This window comes from Oncorhynchus masou, chromosome 27 (genome assembly GCF_036934945.1).
Source record: "Oncorhynchus masou masou isolate Uvic2021 chromosome 27, UVic_Omas_1.1, whole genome shotgun sequence".
Lineage (NCBI taxonomy): Eukaryota > Metazoa > Chordata > Actinopteri > Salmoniformes > Salmonidae > Oncorhynchus > Oncorhynchus masou.
Genome location: NC_088238.1, coordinates 43454660 through 43472087, shown reverse-complemented (window position 1 = coordinate 43472087; position 17428 = coordinate 43454660). Strand labels below are relative to the sequence as shown.

At 41.9% G+C, this 17428-nt stretch overlaps 1 protein-coding gene across 1 annotated transcript; it reads right to left on the bottom strand.

Annotated features, from left to right (window-relative positions):
- Positions 1–6: 6 nt before the first annotated feature.
- LOC135516247 (tyrosine-protein kinase SRK2-like) lies at positions 7–15651 on the bottom strand. Its single transcript, XM_064940396.1, has 6 exons — positions 15545–15651; positions 11064–11192; positions 5184–5328; positions 3249–3401; positions 1781–2146; positions 7–443 (listed from the first exon to the last, which is right to left on the bottom strand). The coding sequence occupies exons 2-6, from the start codon at positions 11145–11147 to the stop codon at positions 256–258; spliced, it is 936 nt and encodes a 311-aa protein (XP_064796468.1). The 5' UTR covers positions 11148–11192; positions 15545–15651; the 3' UTR covers positions 7–255.
- Between the last annotated feature and the right edge of the window lie 1777 nt (positions 15652–17428).

Genomic DNA, 17428 nt, shown 5'->3' with positions numbered 1-17428 from the left:
ATGGTGTAAAGGCAGAAAGAAAAGGTTTAATTTGGAAGCACACACCATGTCTGAAGACAGCAGAGATGACATCAACGTTTATCCCTCCACAGCGCAGTCAGTAAAATCAACAATGTGGTCATGGTAGCACTTTAAGATAGTGTTGTGTGTGTTACTGAAGACTAAGGAACATTCCAGACTGTCAAAAAGAGATGACAGAGCTGAGAAACAAGACTAACATTTAATTACTGCTATTTAATGGATACTCAAGAGTGATTACATAAATCTTCCTCTAACGTTCCTCAGACTCATTTTCAGAGCCTTGAAAGTGGGCCTGTCATTTTTATTCTCCTTCCAGCAGTCCAACATGATATTGTACATGTCTTTGGAACAGTAGGGGTCAATAGGGCAAGGCATCCTGTACCCAGCGGGAACCATCTGTTTCACCTGGGAGTTGTTCATGTCTGAAACAATAAGATGAACTTGTTACAGTGTAATGCAACTGATCTTAGACAGTAAAACAACCAAACCTGAGGAAGCGCAGCGTAAAAAGAGTAGATAGAAACTGCACCCGCCCATTCAGGTCAGAGATTTTTGTCGTCTGAAGGGAGAACACGCATCGTTTCAGAGGACTTTGTTATTGTCGACAGCAATGTCGTGCGCATATCGAAATGTAAGTTGCATGGGGGGTTTATTGGGGGTTTTACATGCAGTGTAATAATAGATCATTACCACTAATTACTTACTGTTACTTTGATAACTTTCAGGCATATGTTCTACTTTATGGCTGTTCCTATTCTTTAATGTTAGAGTTGCCAACACTGCTTTGCCTTTTGTTACTGTACGAGGTATTATTCCGTACTGCCAGAAGTGTTATTGCATTGGTTGTACAAGTACTTTTGCAGAAGTGGTTTACTTGTTGTATTGGTAAACACAGTCTTTCACATGCACACGCTTCAACAGCATTTTCCATGGAAGGCTACGCTTATATGACCAGATTGAGATGGCAGCCCAAGTAGCTTCTGGGATGGCTTACCATATTAAAGGGGTTTTATTGAGCTGCCATGCGTGAGCTTCTAGAGTCATCCCAGACAGTTGTTGGAGCAACCTGTGGCACCAGGGCAGATCTGATAAGGTCTCAGCCTGGCAAATTCTCACACGAGGCTGGAGAGAGAGGGTGCTCTAAATATTGACCCTTTGTCAATCCAAGTAATTGATTTCTCTCGCTCTCTCCAAGAGGTGAATGTTTAATTTATGTTTATATTGATGCTGTGTTTATAGCCCTTTCATGTACATACATGCACATTGCATAGTTATAACCTTGAACTAATACTGCTTACATGCGTTCATCTCTTTGTCTTATAGAACCACAACAATGAGATTCCAAGTCATTCGGATTTCCACGATCATGTAACATCTTCAAATGGAAACAGCAGTGTCTGTGTTCAGTATGGGCCTCAACATCATGTTCTGACCGGACAGCACTGTGGTGGGCAGAACCAAACCAATCCGTTACAAGTACATAGCGGGTGAGGGCATTCACTGCCGACCGCTCAGATGTGTGAGGGCATACCAGCCAACCATTTTCACGTGGTCCTTCTAGACAGATTTAGTGACCAACAGTTCTGTTTTACATGGCCCGTAATTTCTCTGGATTTAGCAACAAATTGTTTTTACAATAGATGAACGGGAGGAGACAGGTTCAACTCAATATTAGGAAGGTATTCCTAATGTTTGGTATACCCAGTGTATACTCTTTACTAGAGATGTGGAGTTGAAATCGTAAATATGAAAGTCTTACCTGGATAGGGCATCTTCCCAAAGGTCATGATCTCATACAGCAAGATTCCGAAGGACCACACGTCACACTTGATGGTGAACTTCTCGTTGGCGATGGCCTCAGGAGCCGTCCATCTCAAAGGGAATATCGCATTCCCTACAGGTATATAATACAGGTTGGTCTGATTCCAAAGCATTGGTGGGGCTTGTAAGACCCTGGCAAGGCCAAAGTCAGCCACCTTGTAGACGTTGTTCTCGCCAACCAGCACATTCCTGGCTGCCAGGTCCCTGTGGATGTATTTCTTCATCTCCAGATAAGCCATCCCAGAAGCCACTTGGGCTGCCATCTCAATCTGGTCATTTAAATGTAGCCTTCCAACCCTGACCTCTGTGGAACAGGGAACAGGGCACAATGATGATATGATAAAATGACATGATGGGAGAATTTTCACAATCAAAATTGGAAAGGAACCGGTGGAAGTATGAAAGCTCATATTTTAACTGTTGGTACACAAAAATGTTTGAAAAGTTCTACACTTGAAAATGTCCTATTGTTTGTGTACCATATTTGAGAGAGGTTTAAAGTAACGGCAGGAGTTTTACTGGCCATGTGACCTGATCACTATAACATAGCATCCAGGACCTCTATACCAGGCGGTGTCAGAGGAAGGTCCATAAAATTGTCAAAGACTCCAGTCACCCAGTTCTCTCTGCTACCGCACCGCAAGCTGTACCGGAGTGCCAAGTCTATGTCCAAAAGGCTCCTTAACAGCTTCTACTCCCAAACCATAAGACTGCTGAACAATTAATCAAACGGCCACCCAGACTATTTACATTGACCCTCCCACTTTGTTCTTTGTTTTTACACTGCTGCTACTCGCTGTTTATTATCTATGCATAGTCACTTTACCCCTACCTACATGTACAAATTACCTCAACTAACCTGTACCCCCGCACATTGACGCGGTACCGGTACCCCCTGGGCTCCCGAGTGGTGCAGAGGTCTAAGGCACTGCATCTCAGTGCAAGAGGCGTCACTATAGTACTTGGTTCGAATCCAGGCTTTATCACATCCGGCCGTGATTGGGAGTCCCATAGGGCAGCGCACAATTGGCCCAGCGCCGTCTGGGTTTGGCCGGAGTAGGCCGTCATTGTAAATAAGAATTTGTTCTTAACTGACTTGCCTTGTTAAATAAAATATAGCATCGTTATTTTATTGTGTCACTTTTGATTCAATGTTTTACTTTATTTAGTAAATATTTTCTTATCTCTATTCCTTGAACTGCATTGTTGGCTAAGGACTTGTAAGTAAACAATTAACGGTAAGGTTTACACCTGTTGTATTCGGCAAATGAAATTTGATTTGATAGAAAGTTATAGACTACAACCCTTAGATTTTTCTGATGGGATAATATGTCATATAATTAGGAAAAACTCCTGGGCGTGTACTGCATGGCTTGGCTGGTTCATATACGACAGTGTACTCTTACTCAGGTAATCCAGCAGACTTCCGTTCTTCATTAGCTCAGTGATGATGTAGATGGGTTCTTCAGTGCAGACAGCCAAGAGCTGGATGAGGTTGGGATGCTTCATAGCCTTCATGATCTGGGCCTCTTTTAGGAAGTCCCGAGGGGCCATGGTGCCTATGAGAGGAAATGAGGGAAAGAAGTTTGTTTATTTATTTTGTAGATTTTTTTTAAGGAACTCAGGCTTTCAACTTACTCTTGAAAGCTGTAATAGTAGAAAACACAAGGTGCAATTTTGAAATTAGTAGTGCATCAGCAGTTTTCCTCTCGTCAGTCATTGCAGACCTTAGAGAGCCATTTATAACTTGTCAGAAATGTCCAGATCAACTAGTCCATGACAGCTCACCATTTTTAGCCCATTGACTTTGTTGTAATGTTTGAGTCACTCAGATATCACATGAACACACATAAGACATGGCAAAATGTATAGAATTGCAGGAAATAAGGTTTAAACCTGCTTTAAACCTTTTCTCTGCCAACAAGAGGGGTGTGGCCAGTTTTTTGTCGTCATGGACAGTGCTTGTATCCATAGAAATAGACATAGCACGCGGGGGATGTTTCCCGGTGATGAAGAGGGGGGCCTGTGTAAGGGTCGACGCTGGTAGAGACGAGAAGCAGGTACAGGGAGTGCACATTTAATATCGACGGAGATGGAACAGGACAGCGTGTGGACATGAACACATAACGACATTAATGCAGACACAGGAAACAAACGGGGAAGCAGACCGTTATAGAGGGGGCAATCAACAAAGGGAAGGAGTCCAGGTGAGTCCAATGAGCGCTGATGAGCGTTATGATGGTGACAGGTGTGCGTAATGAAGGGCAGCCTGGCGCCCGAGAGGGAGGGGGAGCAGGCCTGAGTGAAAATATTTGTGAATCACTGCTGTAACCAGCTATCTCAAAATTGTGGTAATCATGGCCGGATTATGCAGGGGCCCCACATTGACTAATGTTTGCGTCACTCGGATAGCAAATTAACATTGCCTAAGCGATGGCAAAATCTGTGTACAGCTGCATGTCTGCAAATACAAACAAAATGCAATATAGCCATGCCACCTTAATGTACAGTAGAATTAGAGAGTATTACTGATAAATATTAGCAAAATAACAATTGTACAAACAAGGGATTGATATTTTGACATGCAAGCTTTACCCGTCCACAAGTCAGATAGCAAAGATACCTGGGCTCGGTTTTTAAAAACTTTTCTAATCGTATTTTTTGGCAATCAGATTGTATTAAATCTTAGAATAGTGTTTTTTAAATTCAACTAGGCAAGTCAGTTAAGAGCAAATTCTTATTTACAATGATGGCCTAATTGTAAAGGCCCCCCGGCCAAACCCTCAACTAACCCGGAAGACGCTGGGCCAATTGTGCGTCGCCCTATGGGACTCCCGATCCCGGACGGTTGTGATACAGCCCGGGATCAAACTCGGGTCTGTAGTGTCGCCTCTAGCACACCTCTGTTCCTGGAAGGAGGGAGGGATGTCGATGACACAACAGTGGACCAATCAGACCAACTCCTTGAATTTGGCAGTTGTGTCTAAAAAAAATTTTTTAAATTCTCCAAACATATTTTTTTTTACCCACAAGTGTGTGTAAATTACTGTATTTATACTTGGGATATTGTTTTTCAATGAGAAAAGTACAAAAATAGCTGAAGGGGGTCTTTAAATGTTGGGTTTTTATGTAGTTTACTCATCTCTGTTTCTCTATGACAGTGTAGAAGTAGAAACATGATATTGTGGTATCTGGATGAGAAGGATCCCATCCCATCCTTTTCCCGAAAATCTGGCAAAAATATCTGATTGATCGGATCCTGGATTGACAAACAGAGGATAATTACAGAATCTAGATCATTCTTATGCAGATTTTTGGAAAAACCTGTCCCAGGTGTTTACCACGTCTAAGGGTCTTCACTGCAACTGGAGTGTTGTTATAGAGGCCTTGATAGACCACTCCAAAGGAACCTTCGCCCAGGCACCTCCCCAGTGTTATAAAGCTGCGGTTAATCTCCCAGGGGTCCGCAGAGACAGTCTGCCTAAACTGTGAAGGGAGACAAGACATGCAGGACCAGATTACCAGCAGATCAGACTCCAATTTAAGTAATCTAACATACCTTACAACTGTAACCTGTCCTCTGTAGGTTCCATCAGTATACCAACCTCATTATTAAAGGCCCACGTAGTGAAATACCAACTTCAAGATTCTCAAATCATAGTTTCAGTGGAATTATGTTTAATGTGGGTTTAAATTCAAAATCTCAAGGCTGCTTCCTCCCAAAATATAAACAAATAAAACATGCCAAGACATGGCATGGTCTTGCACATTTAAAAAAAAAAAGTGTATTTTTTCTCCCCAATTTCGGGATTACTACTTGTCTTATCACTGCAACTCCCCAACAGGCTCGGGAGAGTCGACGGTCGAGTCATGCGTCCTCTAAAACATGACCCGCCAAGCCGCACTTCTTAACACCCGCCTGCTTTACCCAGAAGCCAGCTGAACCAATGTGTCAGACGAAACGCAGTTCAACTGATGGCTGAGGTCAGCTTGCAGGCGCCCTGCCCACCTCAAGGAGCTGCTAGAGCTCAATCAGCCAAGTAAAGCCCCCCGGCCAAACCCTCCTCTAAACTGGACGATGTTGGGCCAATTGTGCTCCGCCCTATGGGACTGGGATAGAACCCCAGCCTGTAGTGACGCCACAAAACTGCGCTACGCCACTCGGGAGGCCCCTTGCACAGATTATTTACAGAATAAGGAAATTAAACTGAAACTTGCAGGGGCCATTACAGGTCCAAGCACTGTAGGTGTGTTTGAAACACTATTGTTTTTGGTATCGTCATTTTTCCCTGTCTGTTGACCACAATAACTTTTCAGAGGAATCCCCTACAGTAAGAATGTAATTATTCCCTCCAAGAGTGCATTCTCAGCCCTCTCCTGTACTCCCTGTTCACCCATGACTGCGTGGCCATGCAAGCCTCCAACTCAATCATCAAGTTTGCAGACGACACTACAGTGGTAGGCTTGATTACCAACAACTACGAGACGGCCTACAGGGAGGAGGTAAGGGCCCTCGGAGTGTGGTGTCAGGAAAAGAACCTCACACTCAATGTCAACAAAACAAAGGAGATGATCGTGGACTTCAGGAAACAGCAGAGGGAGCACCCCCCTATCCACATCGACAGGACAGTAGTGGAGAAGGTGGAAGGTTTTAAGTTCCTCAGCGTAGACATCACGGACAAACTGAAATGGTCCAACCACACAGACAGCGTGGTGAAGAAGGCGCAGCAGTGCCTCTTCAACCTCAGGAGGCTGAAGAAATTTGGTTTGTCACCAAAAACACTCAAACTTTTTCGGATGCACAATCGAGAGCATCCTGTCGGGCTGTATCACCGCCTGGTACGGCAACTGCTCCGCCCACAACCGTAAGGCTCTCCAGAAGGTAGTGAGGTCTGCACAATGCATCACTGGGGGCAAACTACTTGCCCTCCAGGACACCTACACCACCTGATGTCACAGGAAGGCCATAAAGATCATCAAGGACAACAACCACCCGAGCCACTGCCTGTTCACCCCGCTATCATCCAGAAGGCGAGGTCAGTACAGGTGCATCAAAGCGGGGACCGAGAGACTAAAAAACAGCTTCTTTCTCAAGGCCATCAGACTGTTAAACAGCCATCAGTAACATTGAGTGGCTGCTGCCAACATACGGACTCATCTCTAGCCACTTTAATAATGGAAAAATTTGATATAATGTTTACATACCCTACATTACTCATCTCATATGTATATACAGTACTCTATACCATCTACTCAATCTTGCCTATGCCGTTCGGCCATCGCTCATTCATGTATTTTTATGTACATTTTCTTATTCATTCCTTTACACTTGTGTGTGTACAAGGCAGTTGTGAAATTCTTAGGTTAGATTACTTGTTAGATATTACTGCATGGTCGGAACTAGAAGCACAAGCATTTCGCTACACTCGCATTAACATCTGCTAACCATGTGTATGTGACAAATAACATTTGATTTGAACATTGCACAGATGTGTTATAGGATCATGGCTAGAACGGATCCAGCTTTTGTCAAATTAACGTCAAAAGTTTTTAAAAATTGCATTTTCGCTAACCCTAACCTTAACCTAATTCTCCTAACCTGCTATGTTAATTCTTCTTACCTGCTATGTAAATTCTCCTATCCTGCTACGAAAAGTCAAATCTGATGTTAATTTGGCAAAACCTGGATCCCTTCTAGCCATGATATTTTCATAGGATGACGGAGACACAGGGAAGTGTAGCTAATGAAGGGGGCAGAGTAGCCCACATTTTGCGAGCATCGAGAGGCCAGAGATAGCCAGACTAATAAATTGGGCTAAGGAACAGAAGTTGGGTATTGGAGAAGGGCCATCAGTGTGTGTTTTGTAAGCAATACCGTGGATGCAGGTGTGGCATGAGCGTTGTCAACGGACAGATGTGGTAATGGACTGCAAGGAAGAAGGAGAAGAGCCGAGTGAAGATATGTGTTGAGGAATAATGGCGCCAAGCACAAACAGTACTCTGCTGTCTCGAATGTCTCATAATTTGAACCAGACGAGAGTGACGATGAAGATCTCTGAGTCCGAGCCTCGCCCCGATGGTCATGCAAAGGATGATTCTGGACCAGTGGGAGTGACATTTTTGGAGAGAGTCGATCCCTGCCTTTTGGCTGTCCCATATGTGGACTCAGGCTGTGTAGAAAAGAAATTGGTTACTTCGCGTCACGCGCCTTGGAACAATACCTGCGACTTAATTTTCTCTCCGGAGCAGAATGTCTTTGAAAGGAGTGATTACTGAGGTGGCGTTAAGTGTTGAGGTGGAGGAAAAAGTTCCATTTTGGTTTCATCTGACCAGAGCACCTTCTTCCACATGTTTGGTGTGTCTCCCAGGTGGCTTGTGGCAAACTTTAAACGACACTTTTTATGGATATCTTTAAGAAATGGCTTTCTTCTTGCCACTCTTCCATAAAGGCCAGATTTGTGCAATATACGACTGATTGTTGTCCTATGGACAGAGTCTCCCACCTAAGCTGTAGATCTCTGCAGTTCATCCAGAGTGATCATGGGCCTCTTGGCTGCATCTCTGATCAGTCTTCTCCTTGTATGAGCTGAAAGGTTAGAGGGACGGCCAGGTCTTGGTAGATTTGCAGTGGTCTGATACTCCTTCCATTTCAATATTATCGCTTGCACAGTGCTCCTTGGGATGTTTAAAGCTTGGGAAATCTTTTGTATCCAAACCTGGCTTTAAACTTCTTCACAACAGTATCTCGGACCTGCCTGGTGTGTTCCTTGTTCTTCATGATGCTCTCTGCGCTTTTAACGGACCTCTGAGACTATCACAGTGCAGGTGCATTTATACGGAGACTTGATTACACACAGGTGGATTGTATTTATCATCATTAGTCATTTAGGTCAACATTGGATCATTCAGAGATCCTCACTGAACTTCTGGAGAGAGTTTGCTGCACTGAAAGTAAAGGGGCTGAATAATTTTGCACGCCCAATTTTTCAGTTTTTGATTTGTTAAAAAAGTTTGAAATATCCAATAAATGTCGTTCCACTTCATGATTGTGTCCCACTTGTTGTTGATTCTTCACAAAAAAATACAGTTTTATATCTTTATGTTTGAAGCCTGAAATGTGGCAAAAGGTCGCAAAGTTCAAGGGGGCCGAATACTTTCGCAAGGCACTGTAAGTATTCAGACCCTTTGCTAAGAGACTCGATTGATCATCCTTGAGATGTTTCTACAACTTGATTGGAGTCCACCTATGGTAAATTCAATTGATTTAGAAAGGCACACACTTGTCTATACAAGGTCCCACAGTTGACAGTGCATGTCAGAACAAAAACAAAGCCATGAGGTTGAAAGAATTGTCCATAGAGCTCCGAGACTGGATTGTGTTGAAGCACAGGTCTGGGGAAGGGTACCAAAAATTTCTGCAGCATTGAAGGTCCCCAAGAACACAGTGGCCTCCATCAGTTTGGAACCACCAAGACTCTTCCTAGAGCTGGCCGCCTGGCCAAACTGAGCAATCGGAGGAGAAGGGCCTTGGTCAGGGAAGTGCCCAATAACCCGATGGTCACGGTGACAGAGTTCCTCTGTGGAGATAGGAGACCCTTCCAGAAGGACAACCATCTATGCAGCACTCCACCAATCAGGCCAATCAGGAAGCCACTCCTCAGTAAAAAAGGTACATGACAGCCCGCTTGGAGTTTTCCCAAAAGGCACCTAAAGGACTCTCAGACCATGAGAAACAAGATTCTCTGGTCTGATGAAAACAAGATTGAACTCTTTGGCTTGAATGCCAAGCGTCACGTCTGGAGGAAACGATAAATGAATTCTCTGAGAGTCCCTTACACATTGCAACTGAGATCCTTTATAGCAAAGACACACATAGCCAGACAGCATCGGCATAATTTATCATTCAGCTTTGTCTCCTAAACTATGTTCTTTTCTCAAACTCAAAACCATAAACAAATCCTCACATCAACAGGCATATATCAAATCCATCCTATCTTAACAAGATCACAGAGACACATTGACTGGCACACAGACATTATGGAGCCAAGAGATACACGCTTGACCTCTCCCCTCTCTCCTACCCAAGTAACTTAGTCTTGACATAGAACAGACACTGCAACCCCGCCACAGTATTATACAAACACATTCTGATGAGAAGTAACTTACAAACATATGATGAATATAAAACATCTTACCTATGTTACCAACTAATTCTGATTATTCCCCAACACAAATCAGACATTATATTTAAGCATGGTCAAGTTAATAATTATGCTGTGGATGATGTATTAAACCACCCAGACACATAAAAGATGCAGTCGTCCTTCTGAACTGAGCAGCAGGAAAGGAAGGAAACTGCTTAGGGATGTCAACAAGAGGCCATTTGTGATTTTAAAACTGCTACATTGTTCAATGGCTGTGATCGAAGAAAACTGAGGATGGATCAACAACATTGCAGTAACTCTACAATAATGGCCTAAATGAAGGAGTGAAAAGAAGAAAAAAAATATACAAAATATAAATATTCCATAACATATGTATGCAACAAGGCACTAAAGTAATACTGCAAAAAAAACATTGCAAAGGAATACACTTTTGTCCTTAATGCAAAGCGCTAAGTTTGAGGCAAATCCAACACAACACATCACTAAGTAACGGCCTCCTTATTTTCAAACATGGTGGTGGCTGCATAATGGCACTGGTATGCTTGACATCGGCAAAGACGGTGTGTTTTTCAGGATGAAAAGAAACGGGATTGAGCAAAGTACATGCAAAACCCCAGAGGAAAACCTGCTTCAGTCTGCTTTCCACCAGACAGTGGGGGAGGAATTCACCTTACAGCAGACAGATCTACACTGGAGTTGCTTTATAAAGTAATCAGTGAATGTTCCCGAATGGCCAAGTTACAATTTTGACAAATCTGCTTGAAAATCTTGTCTAGCCATGTTCTCCAACACCATGACAGAGCTTGTAGAATGTTAAAAAGAATAATGGGCAAATATTGCACAATACAGACGTGCAATGCTCTTATGAGGCTTACCCAAGAAAACTCACAGCTGTAATCGCTGCCGAAGGTGTTTCTAACATGTATTCACTCAGGGGAGTGAACTGTTACCTAAATGAAGTACTTTGTAACGTTCAAATGTGAAGAAATCCAAACGTCATCCTATTCTCCTTTGTCTACCTTTCTCTCCTGTTTGCTCTCTGCCTCTTCTTCTTACCAGAATAAACAGCAGGACCGCCGCCATCCCCAACACCCCACCCAAGGTCAGGAACAGGGTCAATTCTCCAGACCTTGGCATCATTCACTCTTCTCCTCTCTGCCTGGAATTACTGAATAGATTCCAAACCTGAAGGTTGAAGACAACAAAGGAAATGCAAATTATGTATCCGGGTAGCTGATGTAGATCAGTAGCTATACACCAAATTCGTTGGTGGGTGGGCCTGCAGAAATTTGTCTAATCATAATTCTGTTTAATTAGCTTCTTGATATGCCACACCTGTCACGTGGATGGATTCTCTTGGCAAAGGAGAAATGCTCACTAACAGGGATGTAAACAAATTTGAGCACATCATTTGAGAGAAATAAGCTTTTTGTGCATATGGAACATTTCTGGGTCGTTTTATTTCAGCTCATGTAACATGGGACCAACACTTTACATGTTGCTTTTATATTTTGTTCAGTATAAAAATGTAACCCTAGGATAGAGTTGTATTTTTTGTGGGAAACACACAGTTGTATGCCAAAGAAACACCAGAATGGCTTTCCAATAGGTGGTGAGTGTTCCTGAAAAGGTCCAGTCTCAGCCCTGATTTAAATCTGCTTGAAAATCAGAGACATGGTTTGAATATCTTTTATACATTTTTTTATTTAACCTTTATTTATCAAATGTATTTAGGTTGAGCAATTTTGACAAAAACTATAGATATACAGTACCAGTCAAAAGTTTGGACACATCTGCTCATTCAAGGGTTTTTCTTTATTTTTAATATTTTCTACATTGTAGAATAATAGTGAAGACATCAAAACTATGAAATAACATATGGAATCATGTAGTAACCAAAAACAGTGTTAAACAAATCAAAATATATTTTATATTTGACATTCTTCAAAGTAGCCCCCCTTTGCCTTGAGGACAGCTTTGCACACTCTTGGCATTCTCTAAACCAGCTTCACCTGGAATACTTTTCCAACAGTCTTGAAGGAGTTCCAACATATGCTGAGCACTTGTTGGCTGCTTTTCCTTCACTCTGCAGTCAAACTCATCCCAAACCATCTCAATTTGGTTGAGGCCAGGGGATTGTAGAGACCAGGTCATCTGATGCCACCCTTTGCCTTGATGACAGCTTTGCACACTCTTGGCATTCTCTCAACCAGCTTCATGAGGTAGTCACCTGGAATGCATTTTAATTAACAGGTGTGCCTTGTTAAAAGTTAATTTGTGGAATTGCTTTCCTTCTTAATGCATTTTAGTCAATCAGTTGTGTTGTGACAAGGTAGGGGGGTATACAGAAGATAGCCCTATTTGGTAAAAGAACAAGTCCATATTATGGCAAGAACAGCTCAAATAAGCAAAGAGAAACTGCAGTCCATGATTACTTTTAGACATGAAGGTCAGTCAATTCGGAAAATGTCAAGAACTTTGAAAGTTTCTTCAAGTGTAGTTGCAAAAACCATCAAGCGCTATGATGAAACTGGCTCTCATGAGGACCACCACAGGAAAGGAAGACCCAGAGTTACCTCTGCTGCAGAGGATAAGCTCATTAGAATTGCCTCAGAAATTGCAGCCCAAATTAAAGCTTCACAGAGTTCAAGTAACAGATACATTTCAACATAAACTGTTCAGAGGAGACTGTGTGAATCAGGCTCATGGTCAAATGGCTGCAAATAAACCACTACTAAAGGACACCAATAAGAAGAAGAGACTTGCTTGGGCCAAGAAACACGAGCAATGGACATTAGACCGGTGGAAATCTGTCCTTTGGTCTGATGAGTCCAAATTTGAGATGTTTGGTTCCAACCACCATGTCTTTGTGAGAAGCAGAGTAGGTGAACAGATGATCTCTGCATGTGTGGTTCCCACTATGAAGCATCGAGGAGGAGGTGTGATGGTGTGGGGGTGCTTTGCTGGTGACACTGTCTGTGATTTATTTTGAATTCAAGGCACACTTAACCAGCATCGCTACCACAGCATTCTGCAGTGACATGCCATCCAATCTGATTTGCGCTTAGTCAGACTATCATTTGTTTTTCAACAGGACAATGACCCAACACACCTCCAGGCTGTGTAAGGGCTATATGACCAAGCAAGAGAGTGATGGAGTGCTGCATCCAATGACCTGGCCTCCACAATCACCCAACCTGGTTTGGGATCACTTTGACCGCAGAGTGAAGGAAAAGCACCCAACAAGTGCTCAGCATATGTGGGAACTCCTTCAAGACTGATGGAAAAGCATTCCAGGTGAAGCCGGTTGAGAGAATGGCAAGCGTGTGCAAAGCTGTCATCAAGGCAAATGGTGGATACTTTGAAGACTATAAAATATGTTTAACACTTTTTTAGTTACTACATGATTCCATCTGTGTTATTTTATAGTTTTGATGTCTTAAGTATTATTTTACAATGTATAAAATAGTCAAAATAAAGAAAAACCCTTGAATCAGTAGGTGTCCAAACATTTGATTGGTACTGTATGCTGTCGTAAGACTTGTGCAAAGTTGTTAGAATCTCATTCAAAAGGTTTCACAGCTGTAATGGATGCCAAAGGTGCTTCCAAGTATTAACTCTGGGGTGTGAAGACATAAGCAATGAACACATCTTAATTATATATTTTTTTACAATTAATTCATTAAGTTTCTATAATTTTTCTTTCACTTTGAAAATGTGTAGGTTGTAAAGTAGGTTGTACTCCATTTATTTTAAGGCAGCATAATGTGAAGCCTGTGCAGACTTGAACTAGGCACTGTGTGTGTGTGTGTGTGTGTGTGTGTGTGTGTGTGTGTGTGTGTGTGTGTGTGTGTGTGTGTGTGTGTGTGTGTGTGTGTGTGTGTGTGTGTGTGTGTATTTCTGCCGAGAAGCGCTTTTAAATGGATAGTAATTGGCTCAATGGGAACAGCTAGCATTTCACTGCGTTACCCCCACCCCGCTAGTAAATATGGTTTCGATTAGCAACTATTGTCATTTACTGCGGTCACGACCAGTATGCACTTCCAAAAAGTCTGCAAAAAAAATACATGCAACTGAAAAAAATACCTCGTCTTGGCATCTTCAATATATTCAGCTGTTTTTTTTGTAGATTTCCGACCTGTGTATTGCACTAAGGTTAGTGCCTTGGGACATGAGTGTTTGGAGGAGTCGAATAGGTATTTTTTCGGTTGATGGTACATGTCCTTCTTTCTTTTGCGCGAGTGAAGTGAGTTCGGAAAAATTAAAGTATGCCTGTTAGTAAACGTTTTCACATATACACTTGAAATCCAAAAATTACATAGTCGCTGTGGTAGAACGTTTGTTTTGAATTGCAATTTTCTGCATTTATCAATTTATCAAAGTCCCATCAGGTCGCCTGATTTCAGACGTGTCCATGTAAACAGGATTATTAGTGAAATCGTTATTCTTTCAAAGGATGTAAATGACTAAATCGAACTATTATATTAATCTTACTATTCACAATAATCGTATTATTCTGTGAATGTAACGCTAGCCTACTAATAATCTACTCCTCCCCTCGGGGCGACGTTATAGGGTACAAAAGGAATCAGAAATAGAGACAGGCAATAAGGCGGGCTGGCCTACAGGTGACATTATGGTTGACTGCGTGTACAGTGTATAATGTGTACATATTAATCATTGGTCTCTCATTAATTGCACCTTTCCTATCTGTATTTAGTGTCAGTATATGTCCTTGTCTATGCTTGATTGTGCTTTTATGCTCCGTGCCGCAACCCAAATGTCCCCACGGGGATAATAAAGTCATTATTTTATCTTAAAAGCTACAACACAGAAAGTCACGGATGTAAACCAAACTTCTGAAAAGCAATTTTTACATGACAGGAACCACACCACTTTGTGCCTCCTAGACACTTTAGATGTTGTTTTTATCTTTCAGTGATGTAAAGACAGTGAGATATATGAGCAATAAAGCTTGTATCTATATGCCTTATGTTGTTTCGGGTGGGTCACAGGCGAATTAATTTTCTTTTGAGTAGGCCTAGGCAATATTTTTTAAACAGATTTCATAACGTTTGCGTTTTTTTTTCTTCTATCGAATGGAATATAATTGTTTACTTCTAAATGGAATAGACTACTTTATGCCACATTCGAAGCAGTCTCTTCATTTTGCACTTCATCAGGAAATAGCATTTTCCTATGAGCACTGTCATAAGTTATTTGCATCGTTTTTGCCTAAAAGGAAATTGAATGCCAGCGACCTTAAAATCGCAAGGTTTTCATTGCGAATTGTGTTTCAAGCGCTCATTGGCAATGTAAAACGCTTCTATGATCAGTTTCCAAGCCAGTCAAGTATCAAACACAGACCCAGAGTCGTAAACCATCGCTATAAATTGGACACATCCAATATCAAAAAGTAAGATACATATTTCGGCTGCAGTCGAACACAGCAGATACAAACAATGTCACTGGATATTCAGGGTTTCCCAATAATACATTTACCTGAAGATTCACCAATCGCTCCATATTACACTTACCTTTGACAAATATTGACCAGACCAACCAACAGAACTATGTCATACTAAAGTTATGCCAGAGATATGTATATAATGACGAGATGGTCAGGTCTAACAGTTGGATTAGGATTCGCTTCCTTAGAGAGAGGAAGCGAGATCACGTGGGGCCATTCTAGCCAATGAGAAGGCATATATCGTGTGACAAACAGGCACAACTCGAATATTAAATCGTTTTTTTCAAAGTTGCCGGTATGCCATGTGTGTATGCTTATATCAGAACATTCGTAACAACCTAACCATCACGAAACTTATATTCGATCAAATAAGCTTAATTTTGCAAAGAAGCCATCCTGTTTTGATGTTGGCCAAATTCGACACTCTCATTGACCACCACGCATAACTCCTCGCCTGGTGGGGACAGATTTTGGGCCAAGTTGCCCATCTTGAATCGCCTCCTCCTCTTTGGTAACGCTACTCTAAGTTTCATTTCCTTACTGCATTTCCAAGAAAGAGGAGAGGCAATACTGAAATGCCTGACGCCCAAAATTTATGACCAGTCTGAGATATGGCTTTTTCTTTGCAACTCTGCCTAGAACTCTACCAGCATCCCGGAGTCGCCTCTTCACTGTTGATGTTGAGACTGGTGTTTTGTGGGTACTATTTAATGAAGCTGCCAGTTGAGGACTTGTGAGGTGTCTGTTTCTCAAACTAGACACTAATGTACTTGTCCTCTTGCTCAGTTGTGCACAGGGGCCTCCCACTTCTCTTTCTATTCTGGTAAGAGACAGTTTGAGCTGTTCTGTGAAGGCACTAGCACACAGCTTGTACGAGATATTCAGTTTCTTGGCAATTTCTCACATGGAATAGCCTTCATTTCTCAGAACAAGAATAGACTGATGAGTTTCAGAAGAAAGTCCTTTGGCTCTGGCCATTTTGAGCCCGTAATCGAACCCATAAATGCTGATGCTCCAGATACTGAACTCCTCTAAAAGAAGGCTAGTTTTATTGCTTCTTTAATCAGAACAACAGTTTTCAGCTGTGCTAACATAATTGCAAAAGGGTTTTCTAATGATCAATTAGCCTTTTAAAATTATAAACTTAAATTAGCTAACACAACGTGCCATTGGAACACAGGAGTGATGGTTGCTGATAATGGGCCTCTGTACGCCTATGTAGATATTCCATTAAAAATCTGCCGTTTCCAGCTATAATAGTCATTTACAACATTAACAATGCCTAAACTGCATTTCTGATCAATGTGATGTTATTTTAATGGACGAAAATGTGTTTTTCTTTCAAAAACAAGGACATTTCTAAGTGACCCCAAACTTTTGAACGGTAGTATATATTTCTTAATTCCATTCTTTTACTTTTAGATGTGTGTATTGTTGTGAATTGTTAGATATTGCTGCACTGTTGGAGCTAGGACCACAACCATTTCACTACACCTGCAATAACATCTGCTGAATATGTGTATGTGACTAATAAAATTTGATTTGAACAAACATGGCACCTCACATAGATTTGAGTTGAAAGAAATTAGGCAAGGTTGTCCAGAAAATTATGTCATGGCTTTAGAAGCTTCTGATAGGCTAATTGACATCGTTTGAGTCAACTGGAGGTGTACCTGTGGATGTTTTTCAAGGCCTACCTTCAAGCTCAGTGCCTTTTTGCTTGACATTATGGGAAAATCAAAAGAAGTTAGCCAAGACCTCAGAAAAAAGATTGTAGACCTCCACAAGTCTGGTTCATCCTTGGGAGCAATTTACAACGCCTGAAGGTACCATGTTCATCTATACAAACAACAGTACGCAAGTATAAACACCACGGGACCACACAGCCGTCATACCGCTCAGGAAGGAGACGCTTTCTGTCTCCTAGAGATTAACCTACTTTGGTGCGAAA

Coding starts and splice junctions, on each gene's coding strand:
- LOC135516247 (XM_064940396.1), bottom strand. CDS start 11,147: ATGATGCCAAGGTCTGGAGAATTGACCCTGTTCCTGACCTTGGGTGGG. Junction 5,329..11,063: donor CGGTCCTGCTGTTTATTCTG/GTAAGAAGAAGA, acceptor CTCCCTTCACAG/TTTAGGCAGACTGTCTCTGC. Junction 3,402..5,183: donor AGTGAAGACCCTTAGACGTG/GTAAACACCTGG, acceptor TTCCTCTCATAG/GCACCATGGCCCCTCGGGAC.